The following is a 13,103-nucleotide window of genomic DNA, read 5'->3' on the forward strand; positions in this document are numbered from 1 at the left end:
CCCTAAGATGGTATATTCTAAATGGTTAGAGTCAGTTCTGACAATAGCGTTGCTATTATTCTGGTGGGGTAAGAGGATTAAGAAATCAGTGAGAAGCTTGCCTTCCCTCCAGCAGCCCTCTGTAGACTATACACAACCATCATTCACAATGTTTTTTAATAAGAATATAGCTCGAGCTTTTTCTAAAGGACTTACACAATGCACTCTTTGTAGCCGTCTGGGAAATGGAGCCACCAAGACCAAATATTAATAGACGTTAACTGACCCATGTCTGTCTTCTGTTAACCTTTTGCTGCCAGGACACAGTGCTGTGGGTCAGGAGAAGGTCAACAAAACACCGTCCAGACCTCAGAGTCGGACTAGGTTTTGAGAAATTCCGCCTTCTTGGTGCTGTGTTCAGACCCCAAAGCAACTACTTAGTTTTAATTCCATTAAATTAATTCAGTTAAGTCTGAATTTTTTTTCTCTTGTCTTACTTTGCATTCTGTGATATTGAAAGTATAGAAATTCAACTTTACCTTTACCTTTATTTTACCTTGTTTTATTTTACTGCCTAAAGTCTATGCAACCGCACTTAACACTTACACACCCAACTGGGCTTATAACCTCCTTGAAAGTCCAGCTTATCAAGATAGACCCGAGGTCTTCCTACAGGAAGATCTTGTTCAGGTGAAGGCTGTCAACTCAGATGTGTGATCATTTGGCCACATTGGATTGAGATGTGCCTTGAAAAAAGGATTTGCTAAGCAAGCTATTAGTGTAGATTAAGTTGAAGAGAATATGAACAATGTAGAGGGGGATTATATAGAAACAGACCTTTGCTACAAAGAATGTAGAGCTGTCATTGCTGTTTATTAAAGCAGCAACCAGAACCTCTTCTTGGAGGGCGTATATAGGCAGAAGTTTATTAACTACTTAGGGAGATGGTGGGAATTAAATATAAAGGCAATGTAGTTATTTAAAAAATTATCTATAATTCCAATTTATTTTTTGCTTGTTTGTTTATCCAGCCTGGCCTTTTTCTCTATTAGTGAAATAAGTTACATTTGTGCAGTGTTATCTTTTCTCATCTATGGAAGGTTCAGCAATTTCAGGGTATAATTGTTTTAAATTGGGAAAATTCAATTTTCTCTAATGTTTTAACATTTAACTCAGCTTTGGAATGCTTGTGTTTTCTTGCATTACCCAAAACATTTGGAAAATGAACTCATCTCCTCTCCTTCCCATCTTCAGCCCACCCGCCACCCCCAACCCAGATCCTCGCCTCCCTTGAGTTAATGCTAGCACCATCCTTCTAGTCATTAAGAACCTAAGTCATCTGGGTGACGTCTCATTTCAACTTTTGCTGCTTCCCATGCCTGTTTCCCCTCTGTCCATTTGCCATTTCCTCCACACCTTCCTACACCATCTTTCTCCAGGCTGCCCTTTGCTTTCTGATCCCCCAGAAACAACCTTGTTCAAGATTCAATCTTACCTCGCATCTGGGTCATCACCGGAGCTTCCAAATTGCTTTTTTTCCAGCTCAAAGTTTTCTCCATTCTAAATCATCTTGTATTTTTCCTAGGTGTACCTTCTTGACATACAAATGAGCATTTCATCCTCCTGATCAGACACTGCCTGTGAGCCTTCTCCAGCCTGTCCATGAAGTCTAAATAACCCGGCCTGGTCTTCCTGTGCCTCATGCCATACTGCTCTCTTCCTAACCCTCTCTTCATATGTTCTTGCCTCTTTGTTTTTATTCAAGCAGTTTCCTACACTTGGGTCATTCTTTCTCCAACTTAAGTTCCACCTGCTGAAAAATCTCATGGCCCAGTCCAGAGTTGCTTCCTCTTGAAGGTTCCAATCAGGGAGCACTCGTCCTCCTCCATCCATAGCCCTCGGCACTTCCACTACATGGGATATTGTTGTTAGTGTTATCATTATAGCTTCTGTGTTGTCATATACCTACTTCATTGTGAAACCCTTTGGTCTTTCACTCTGTATCTCCCAAAACACTTGGAATAGGGCCTTGTACTTAGTGGAATGAGTGCATGTCATCATTTAAACCCACAAAGCTAAGTGATCAGATAAGCTCATAGAAATATTTTGTCTTTTCAGCAAAACCCAAAATCACTTATGTAGAAAACCAGACAGCCATGGAACTGGAGGAGCAGGTCACTCTTACCTGTGAAGCCTCAGGAGACCCCATTCCCTCTATCACCTGGAGAACTTCCACCAGAAACATCAGCAGCGAAGAAAAGGTATAATGTCGCCCAAGAGTTTCAGGGCCATGGAACGCAGACTCGAAGCAGACTGAATCTGCCCCATGCCCAGTTCTCTTCGGTGAGCCGGAAGATGGGATGTGGTCACCAGAGGCTACAGCCAGGTCTTGTGGCCTCTCTCCCCCAGCCTGCCTGGATGTGGCCTGCTCTACATCCCTTTGCAATGGAATGGGCACAATTCCTTGTACTGATTGGCAGGGGTATGATGTCAGTGGGCAAGGTCAAGTTAGAGGTTCTGGGGAGGAGACAGCAGTGATCTTCAAACCCTGGGCTAAGGAGCTGTGAGGACCAAGAAGCCAAGACCCTGGTGCACTGGGTGATATTATTGTCATCTCAAGAGCACCCAAGGAAATGTCTCCCAGAAATAATAGGGATCAAAATGAGCCCATTGGTTCTTTTCCTTGCATTATGTATACTCATGCTATATATGCACTATATGCGCAAAAGCTTGGTTGCCTTTGTGTCTGCCTGTATTCTTGGTCACGTTTGGATATTGTTCTGTTCTAAAGGCAAAAATAATTAGCAGTTTCTAAATGATGGTGATTACACCTGGGTTCTATAATATACTCACTGAGGATGGCCTGAGAACATGGTACCAACCTTCCTGGCAAGTTGAAGATTTAGCTTTTTAAGCACATGAATTTGTAGGCCACTGGAAAACTACCTTCATTATTGACAATATATAAAAATGGAGGTGACCCCACTTCTACAATCCTTTGCTGTTGAGTGGGTCAAAAGCAAGAGGGAAAAGCTCGGGTTTAAAGCAACTTAAAACCTCTGATGGCACTTTTCCAATCTTATCTCATATATCCTGTAGTAATGGGCCTCGTTTTGGTTGGCCAAAGCTTTGTCACCTATTCAGAAGTAATGGCCTTAACCTTAAAGAGCATTTATAATGGATTGCTTATTGACCGGAATGTCAAAAATGATTGATATACACTCTTCTGCCTGCCTAAAGGAAATCCCTAGAGAGAGTAAATCCAAATAAAGTCAAAAAAGGAAAATGTGAAATATCAGAGCTAAATTTGGGATTTGCATTTGAGGAACTGGTTTCTGGCCCACTAATAGAAAATGAAAGTAAATCAAAAGGAACAGAAATCACTCTTCCAAATAACCCATTATAATTTGCAAGTTTTACCTCCAGAATTGAATTCAACATAACAAAAATTCAACTGAGGAACTGCTAAATATTTTTGAAACTTGCATATTGCTATTTGATACTGTGAAAACCAATTAGATTACAAAATGTGGTGTTTACTTGGATTCTTTCTTTATCAACTTTGGAATTAAACCCTCAGCTAAGATTTCAGCTCCCATCATGTGTGCTATGTGGACTGAATGTACATTTCAGGGCTTAAACACGGGGCTGCTGCTTGGCAAATCTTTCTACATCAGCCTGAAAAGTAAATTTGTCCAGAGCAACCCAGTGACCTACAGTGAAGGACAGAAATATCTGTCTCAGATAGATGACACTTTTAAATTCTGTATCTTTTCTAGGAATAACTCAACAGCCAAGGTTATTAAGATTTGTGCCTTTTTAAATTCTGTATCTTTTCTAGGAATAACCCAAAAGTCAAGGTTATTAAGATTTGTGCTTACCTCAGGTTCTTTAATAAGCTGACTTTACTGGCTTGTATCTCTAATTTCATCTTTAGAGAATGAGGATAAATAGCCAGGTACTGGTACATGCTCATACCAACTAAATGTTGAGACTGAAGATGTCCAGCAGAGACCATCTCAAGACTAGTTAGGAATCCACACCTTGCTTAATTCAGTTACCAGTATAGATCATCTGTCTTAATCTGAAGTGATTATTTAAGATTAGGCATGTGGGTAGGATTGTGGTTCTTTTACTATGGACTATCTTCAACTTTACTTGAAGTGACATTATCGGAACATAAATGAACCATGTTAGAACAAGTCTTCCAAATCAATCCATTCTATGACACCAAAATAGCATATTTGCCTAAATGAAATGCTTTCTAAAAGAACTTGCCATTTCCATGAATAAAATATCAATCTCAAAGAGGTATAATGGCCAGCTTCTACTGTAGATAGCTATTAATTAGGAAAACAAGCATGGGCTACTCATGAACAGGTTGGATTCCAGAAAATAATTTTTACTTTTACTTTGGCACCCCCTCCTCATGTTCTCCTCTATCTGAAGTCGCATGATACACAATTAGATATGAAGATTACTAGCATTACTGAAGCATAGGAATAGAAGAAAACAATTTTCTTTTGAAAATTAGGGTGATGAGCTGAGAAGGTAAGGAAAGACAATTGCATCTAATTGGCAAAGTGGATAAGCCTCCTGAAATTTAGACCACAGAAATATCCAAATCATAGAAGGTTAGACAGTGTCTTCTGAGGTTATCTAGGCTGGCAGGCTTTTCTAGCATTCTTGCCAGAAAGTTGCTTGGCTCTTATCTGAAGGATGATGCTCTCATTCTTATGATATCATTCCATGATAACACAGGGCAATGGCCAATGCCAGTGATCAGAAGGGCTGATTCCTTACCACTTTCTCTAACTCAGTCTGCCCTACCTATGCCACTCAGTCCTTTGTCTGAGTCATTAAAATAACTCATTTGTCTTTAATCAGTCTACTTTTCTTCCCTTTATGACACCTGGCTATTTTCTCCATTTCTTGTATATCATAATTTCTCTATCCTTTATGTTTTCAGCAGCCCTCTACTGAATGCCTTTAGCTCACTACTGTCCCCCTAAAATGTTGCCATGCCCAGTGTAACTCATGCTGACTGCTCTAGGGCTGTTGACTCCTTGATCTGGATACCATCATGCAGTTAAAATTGCATTAGCTCTCTAGCAATTTCTTCATTCTACTGCCTCATTTTGAACTTGTGGTCGACCAAAATGCTCTGGTCGTTTTTTACATGAACTGCATTTAAGCCACATATCCCCTATCCCATTCTTAGGCAATTGATTGTGTAACTCATAATGCATAATTTATATTTATTTCTGTTAAAAACTATATTTTTTTGCAGCTCAGTGTTTCTTACTAGGATCACTATGGCAATTTAGGGGGAATCTTCTTTTACTAGGACTAGCCTATGCATTGCAAGATATTTAGCCTCACTGGTCCCCTTCCTCTTAAATGCCAGGAGCCACCCCTGATGATTACTAAGGATGCCACATACACAGACACCTCCTGCTTGAGGATAATTGTTTTGAGCCCATCTTTCCAACCAGGCAGGACTGACTTTCATCAGAACTGTTCTTAGAAGTCTATGGGACTGGCAGGTGGCATGGTGGTTGAAGTTGGCGCAGTGGTTGGGGATGCTGGACTCCCACATAGCCGACCACAGTTCAAATTCCGGACCTGGCAGTTTGCTTTCTCACTTTATCTCTCTCCCTCTCTCCCTCTCCCTCTCTGGTCTAATTAAAATACATACATGCATACATACATAAGCTAAATAATATCATTCTTTAAAAAAAGAAAGTTTGTGGGTCCAGAACATTTCAACCCAGTGGGTCCCCACCCATTTTATATGTGTACCTTAAAAGTAGTGAGGTGGAGCAGTCAGTGGTAGCCCCAGCCCTAAGCATAGAGCCCAAGGGCAAGTAATTCAGTAGCTTTCCAAATGCAACTGTCATCTAACATTTGTGTTAGCTGTTGTTTCCAATCTTGTGTGGACACTTATTTGAAACATCTTTGTCCAAGTCAAATGTTGATTTGGGTAAGGCCAAGGACAGTCTTAGACTACCACGTGGCTTTCCTCTTACTGATTGGTTTGGAAGGTAGAGCACCTGCTGCCTGATACCATGGTGTTTTTTGATGGTCTTGATGACTTTCATGGAAGGTTCAATGATTCTCTATGTAATGTTAGTTATAATATAAGCCAATCAAATCAGCTTTGTCTTTTGCTTCACTGCTTAGTTGAGTCTTGTATTACCCTTCTTAAAGGAAGATGGGGTGAGAGAATATTCAACAATGGATGTATAGTAACTTTCTAATGGAATACCAGTGTTCTTCTTCATTAAAAAAGAAGAGAAGGTGGCAAACACCAGCAGAATGAGCGTGAATGTCATACTCTATCTTTGACGTGTCTCTAGACTGAGCGTATTCACTCATTTGAGAAAGATCATTTTTGATTTATTAAGCTTCAGCTAGTTGAGGTTAAGACTCGTTGTTTGAATCATTGAGCTCATTAAGGGAAGTTCATTGTCTCGAAGCTGATCCACTACTTGAAGCCCACGATTATGTTGAACAGACCAAAGAAGATATTGACCATGTTGACCAGTCAGTTTGATTTTGTGTATGAAAGTCACTGTGATACTTCACAAAGTTTATACATCTATATTGTTTCATTGCCCATCCTTCCCAGATTGATATTAAGTATTGTCAGGTGTTTGAGTGAGTGGTGCACAACTCCAGGCACTGATGACTTCTTAGTGAGACACATGGCCAATGACTGGCATACCCTATTCTTGGCGAGAACAAACCCATCATATGTTTATTTGAACGTCTCTGTCCTTGTGGAATGACTAACAAAGAGAAATACATGAAGCCTTAATGATTAAGGAAAAAGGGAAGAGTAAAGAGTTGAGATCAGAAGAGACAGGTAGGAAAACTGAGAAGTATTTTTATCACTTGCTCTAATAGAGCATCCCAAGATAAGAATTTCTGAAATTCTAGAATCTTTGAAAGCTGTAGTTTTCTTTTCATCAGAAAGAATTCCTCATTCATTACAAACCCAGAGCTCACTTTTAAACACTGGAAAAAGTAACTGCACTGAGCAGTCAGAGCCTGGTCTATCCAAGGTGCCAGTAAATGTTTAATAGGGAATACCTAGGATGATTACCGGGATGCTTTACTTTAGCATGTATTCTGGAATACTTGTGTGTAAGACAATAAACATATGAATATTAAAAGAACCTAGACGTAACAGTTTTGGGAGCATTACTGATCATACTCTAATTCCTAAGTGTGCATAGTTGTATATCTGATTGCCTTAAAGGGATCCTCATGCTTCACCAATTAGGGCCAAGACATTTTCTGTCATCCCACCAGGCACATGGTGTCAGACTACTGGAAGCATTGTGTTACTAGCAACTACTTATTCTAAAAGCCACAGAACCATAGTGACTTGGGAGAGACACAGAGGAATCCGATTTGAAACAACTCCCTATAATATAGCCCTTTAAAAAATCCAATTTAAGCCGCTCTGGCATGTGAAAGACAAGCTTCTAAGTGATATGGAATTGGCAGCCACATTTGACATGTTAACTCACTGTTACTTCAGTCTGTGCATGTTCCTCCATTCTCACTTTCTTCTTCATTCTAACATCATGTGGCATAACTCATTATTTCCATCTTCATTTCTCGCCAATGCTCCTTGCATTAGTGGACTCGTCTACTAAATGCTAACTCATTTGCATTCCTGGATTGCATCGCTATGTTTCTAGCATCTTTGCTTCCCACCCCCCATCTGAACATCAGGGACAGGGACCATCAGACAATTGTCCACCTAATAAAAAGAACAATACAACTATGATATCTTTGGCACATAATAAGAAAACAGAAAGAAAAAATGCAAACAGAGTAGATCCTCAAGTGCCAGCTAAATTCAAAATGCAAATATAGGTGAAATATCCTCCAGACCTCTGTATCTCTGAGTTGGCTCACTCCCTTGTGAATACCATGTTTGATGAAAATGGTACATGCTTGAAACCACATGCCGTCTGCACATTCCCTGCTTTTAAGGATTGGAGCCCTACCTCTGTCACCCAGCATTTGGTATCTTCAGAGCTTCCTGACCCATAGCTTCAAGGATGTCATACTTCTCATTCCTAATGTACCTCTCTGCTCCTGGCTTTGTTCCTTTTTTTCCAATAAAAATGTGTTTCTTATAGGATGCATGCAAAGAGCTATAAAATGCATGAGCATAAAATGGCATTAGTATATCTGTGATAGCTGTCTAATAAAATCCAAAGGAGGCAACCAACTCTCTAAGTTATCTCTAGGTTATGTGGTTAGAACAATAGTGTCATCAAACACTACAAGGAATATTTAAGATGTTTTGGAACAGGAGCAGTCTTAACATGCCTGCTGGTGTCCATATATATAAATATCTACCAAAGATCAGGAAAGCCTTTCTCTTTGAATTGTATATTTGAATGTGCATAAGGGGGTGGGGGGGGGGAGAAAGCTGAACATAAGCTAAACCCCAAATTAAACTGGGTAATAAACACACCATTGAAAGTGGGCCTTGGAAAAGTTCTGGATTAAAAAGAAGCTGCATGTGCACGGGATGCAATGTGATGCATCGATTCTCTAAAGCAACACGTTGTAAAATTTTACTGCTTTCTTGTTGTGTTTTATATCTTGTTCTCTCCAGGCTTCGTGGACTCGACCAGAGAAACAAGAGGTATAGCTTACCTGACCACTAGCCAGTCTTTAGTTCTGAAAGCATGACAGTTTAACTCACCATCACAGTGTAATAACCAGACGTGCTAAACTAATTAGTCATTTAGTTAGATTAAAGAATAGGTCAATAGTGATAGACATGACTTAGCAATAGTGTCATTTTAGGATGAGCAAGCAAGCTGTGTTGGGAGTGGACGAACAAATCTTTATTATTTCCTAAAACTGGATCTTATTCTCTTGCTGGTGCTGGTCAAATCACTTCCAGGTAATTATACTGACAGAAATAAATTGCCCCATTCCCAGGCCAGGCATTTTGAAATGATGAAATTTTCTTTTTGATTCTCACGTGGTCAATGTGGCTTTGAACCATAAAGTCACAGAGTTAGTGAACTGGGAACCCGCTTAGCCCTTCCCCTTCCAGCTCAACTCATCTTGTTGCTCACTTATTTTATAATGACTGGTCTTGGTAAATTAGCACATCACATTTCATCTCGAAAGCAATGCAGATGGCATTTTGTTGGTTTTCCCAAATTGCAAAATGTATCTACGCTACTTATGTAGAGCATTAAATTTATGAGATTAAGATGATTTGGTACAAATGAGTTTATGATTTTTAAAGTCAGCAGCATTTAGCCTTAGAAATTTGTCTATTTGCTTCAGTTCGGGTAACGTGGGACTAAGTTTGAAAACTGAAGCTAAGTATTAATCTTTAGATTTTCACTGCTACACCCAAGACCCTATTTACAATTTACGATCATGTCTATCAATTTTTACCTGAGTCGTGTGATTGAGTCATGTGAAATAAACATTATACTTTAGATGAGTTCAAGGACCTCATCTATACCTAATTTTTTAAAAGTAGGTTTTTCTCTCTTCTCCTGATGGAACTTTGATATTCTAATGCTATAAATGCAGAATATGGTAATCCAATAGACTGTATTTTAATTTGATGGATCTACTCTCTTAGTCTTTCAAGAATGATAATTATTCAGAACACAGAACTCATGTGTTCAGGTCATGGCTATAAATGTTTAATGCTGTTTAATATTTAAAAGCTGACTGCCTGTCCCCCAGCAGAGTTGTTAGTTTCTGCACATAAACATGCTGCCCTCAACAAATCCAGCTGCCTGTTAGCTCCCTCCGCATCAGACCTTCCTTCTTGTCCTAGGGACTGTGGCGCGTACACATCCTCACCAAAAGGTTTCCCCCGGCACAGGAATCTCTTAGCGTTATCGCGAGTTGGGAGTTTTATTGCTCCAAAGTCCCTGGCCCATTGGGATTGGGGAAGGGAGAGAAAAGATAATTATTGGCCACTCTTAAACCCCTGCAGATCTCATTCCTCTAGGCCTCGTACATCTTCCCTGTCATTCTGATTTAGACCTGGCTAGAGGAGGAGCTGGGATTTATCAGAGAGCACTAAGAAGATGTTAAGAAAATTGTCATTATAGGTGGAAGTAATAGATTTACTCCCAGGAAAGTCGACACCTCACTCCCATGTTCCAGAAGTATCCTTATCTTGAGTATCTCACGTTGGACAAAATTGACTTTGAAGTGAATGCCACCCCCCAGCCCTCAGAAGTTCCATTCTCCCCCTGTTTGTCTCTTTCAGAGACGAAGATCATAAGTCCAAATGAGCATGTTAGACGCTTGGGTTATGGCCTATTTCATTCCGCAAGCTCTGGAAAGCCTTAGCAGTTCTACGTAGAGGATTGGAGACAAGTGTGTTTGGATGAGAAGAGTAACTAGTGCCCTCCCTGCATTTGTGAAAGGAGGGGTCGTCTTGGCATCATGATCTTTGTACTCTTACCTGGAGCTCATCTGCTTCCTCCACGAGCAAATAGACAGCCAGTATCACTGGATCCTCATGGCTTGTTGGTAGCACTCCCTGACATTGCTCTGATGCCGGAGCAAAGGGGGAGAAAATCCAATGACATCAGAGTCTTTTCTGCACAGCCTCAAAAAGAGAACTGGGTATCTAGCAGATAATCTCCACCTCAGACTGTAGTGAGCCAGTGCAAGATAAGAATCCTCCTCGGAGGGCTGTCTGTTGCTCTGTTGACCTCATTCAATGACAAAAATTTCCACATAGAGAAATTTTAGGAAAGAAACCAGCTAGGAAGAAAAAATAAATATGGCTGTTATTGCAGTCATTTCCCGAGCTTCTTTCAGCCATCTTCTAGATTGTTCTGAGTAAAGAGTGCTCACCTGCTTCGTTCGTATTAATGTCCTGCCCTTTACCTACATGGCTTTCTTTGCCTTGTTGTTGCAACATCTCTTCCTTATGGGAATATTCCCTTGACTTCCTGAGGATTTTGACCAGATGTCCGGGTCTGTGCGTGGCAGCCCCAGGGCAAGTCCTGTCTGTGTCACAAAGAATCGTAGTTCAGTCACTGGTTGGCATCACTGAGATGACCAGAAAGGGCAGGGGTAGACCTCAAGTCCCCTCTGCTTTTAGTCTGGCTGTGTTTTATGCAAATAGGAGTGACAAGTAGATCAGGTCAGTCATTTAGAAATACCTGCGTGTATGTCTTCACTCTCTCAATGCCACTAGCGTGAACTGATCGGTAGAGATTTTGTACAGCATATGTAAATAGCCACTGGGATGTAGTAGCATAGACTGTCAGCCCACAAGAAAAGGGGTCCCAGGGTCTAGTGTCTCGGGCAAAATGGTTGTCTTGAGACTCGTGGGAAGTGCTCTGCACCTGCCTGTTGGCATCTCTCAGTAATGTGTGGCATCTCCTGAGATGTGACTTCTCAGCCAGCCGGCCTCCAAGATTTACAGCTCAGAGGGGGCATGGAAGCCTTCCTCAAAGCAGCGGGCTCTCAGCAGCGAGTGCCACAGTCTGGTTTTGCCTGCTGTCCTTATTAGCAGCGTGCTCTAGCTCCAGGACATGGCATGGGGTGAGCTTAGATGACTGACATGGATGAGATCTGTTGGTGATGGTAAAAGGGGTTTCATATATAGAAGCAAGGCCAATAGTTCCTTGCTTCTGAGCCTCCCAGATCAGCTGCCATATGACATTATAATTCCAGGCTTCAGGTTTCCAAACCAGGATATCGAAAGGACTCAAAGCCAAGTGTCTTTTCATGCTTTAAAGACCCGACCCCAAAGGATGGCAGATGCCAGATGCAGAGAACTCCCTTGTCTGTCTCTACAGAGTGTCATATATTAGAGATAAAAGAGTAGCCCAGTTAATAAAGAGCAAAGCCTCTTCTTCAGATTACCAGCTTTCTTGAAGACCTAAACTTGGGCCATGTGCCCAGACTCTTCCTGGGCCCACAGCCATTTCATTTAGAATCTCAAGAGGGGAAGCCCCTTGGAAATATTCCAGTATGTACTTCCTAAGGATCATATGTGTATTCTCTTTTTGATCCATCATTGTAATTCCAGAGACTCAGGAGCCCAACTGCAGTGTCAAGGATAGAACTTGTGATAACTGTGGAGTGTGGGGTCCCAGATCTGCCTGGGGTTCTCTGTACTGCTGCTCCTGGAGAGAGGACCCAGTTATTCTCCCTTCCAGCTCAACAGCTCCTGAACTTTGACTTGTTTGACTTTTTTTTTTTTAATGGGAATATTTTACTTGTAAGCAACCAGGGAAGTGAGGCATCTGTAGACAGAGGAGTTTCTTGTATAATTTCTTACATTACATGTGCATGCACCGTGGAACTGGCAGATGGGCAGACCTGAAGGGAAGGATGCGAGTGCAGGTTTTTCAGAATCTCACGAGGCAAGGCTGTTGCTGCTGGGATATCTGCATTTGCTTCTATTTTAGACATCACAAGCAAAGTTGTCCTGAAGGACCTAGCCTGTCCTTATCCCGCACCAATTTTGGTACCTAGTCAGTCCTCTGGATATAACTGAGTCTCATTTTCTGTTTTGGAGACACCCAAGTTCCCCTGGTACTCCCCAGAGCCTCTTGGATTAGGTACAACTTAGATGTTGGCACAGAGAGCAGAAATGTGAGACGGGTCACAGACAGCAGTGGCCTAGCCTCCTAGCCCCCATCCTGCCAGAGCTGCCATGGCCATCTGCCTTGCATCAGGGTCTGACTCTCTCTCTCTTCCCTCCTGACAGACTCTGGATGGGCACATGGTGGTGCGCAGCCATGCCCGTGTGTCCTCCCTGACCCTGAAGAGCATCCAGTACACAGACGCCGGAGAGTATATCTGCACCGCCAGCAACACTATTGGCCAGGATTCCCAGTCCATGTACCTGGAAGTGCAATGTGAGGAGCAAGCGGGGACAGACTCAGGGAGGGAGGGGTGTTCAGGGTCAGGGTGAGAGAGGACAAAGTCACCAGGACCTAAGCTGTACCCTGGGAACTCTGCTCACGATCTCTAAGGAGGTGAGCCTGATGCCATTGCAGAACTCTGTCCCCAAGCCACCCTCCACACACCATCCCCAGCTTCTTACAAGTTTTCCACGATCTGAGCCCCCCCCCCCCCCCCAT

At 41.8% G+C, this 13,103-nt stretch overlaps 1 protein-coding gene across 13 annotated transcripts in view; it reads left to right on the plus strand.

Annotated features, from left to right (window-relative positions):
- The window catches only part of NCAM1 (neural cell adhesion molecule 1), a 361,501-nt gene that overhangs the window by 296,074 nt on the left and 52,324 nt on the right, over positions 1 to 13,103 (plus strand). For 8 of the 13 annotated variants that reach the window (XM_027772882.1, XM_006151012.3, XM_006151014.3 and 5 more), the window contains exons 8-10: positions 2,098 to 2,240; positions 8,624 to 8,653; positions 12,728 to 12,878. In XM_027772882.1, the coding sequence (XP_027628683.1) occupies positions 2,098 to 2,240; positions 8,624 to 8,653; positions 12,728 to 12,878 (324 nt within the window). The remainder of the gene's footprint in view (positions 1 to 2,097; positions 2,241 to 8,623; positions 8,654 to 12,727; positions 12,879 to 13,103) is intronic. The other 5 variants (XM_027772883.1, XM_014588817.2, XM_014588819.2 and 2 more) reach the window with 1 other exon arrangement.

The sequence above is a fragment of the Tupaia chinensis genome, unplaced genomic scaffold, assembly GCF_000334495.1.
Source record: "Tupaia chinensis unplaced genomic scaffold, TupChi_1.0 Scaffold000311_2, whole genome shotgun sequence".
Taxonomy (NCBI): Eukaryota; Metazoa; Chordata; class Mammalia; order Scandentia; family Tupaiidae; genus Tupaia; species Tupaia belangeri.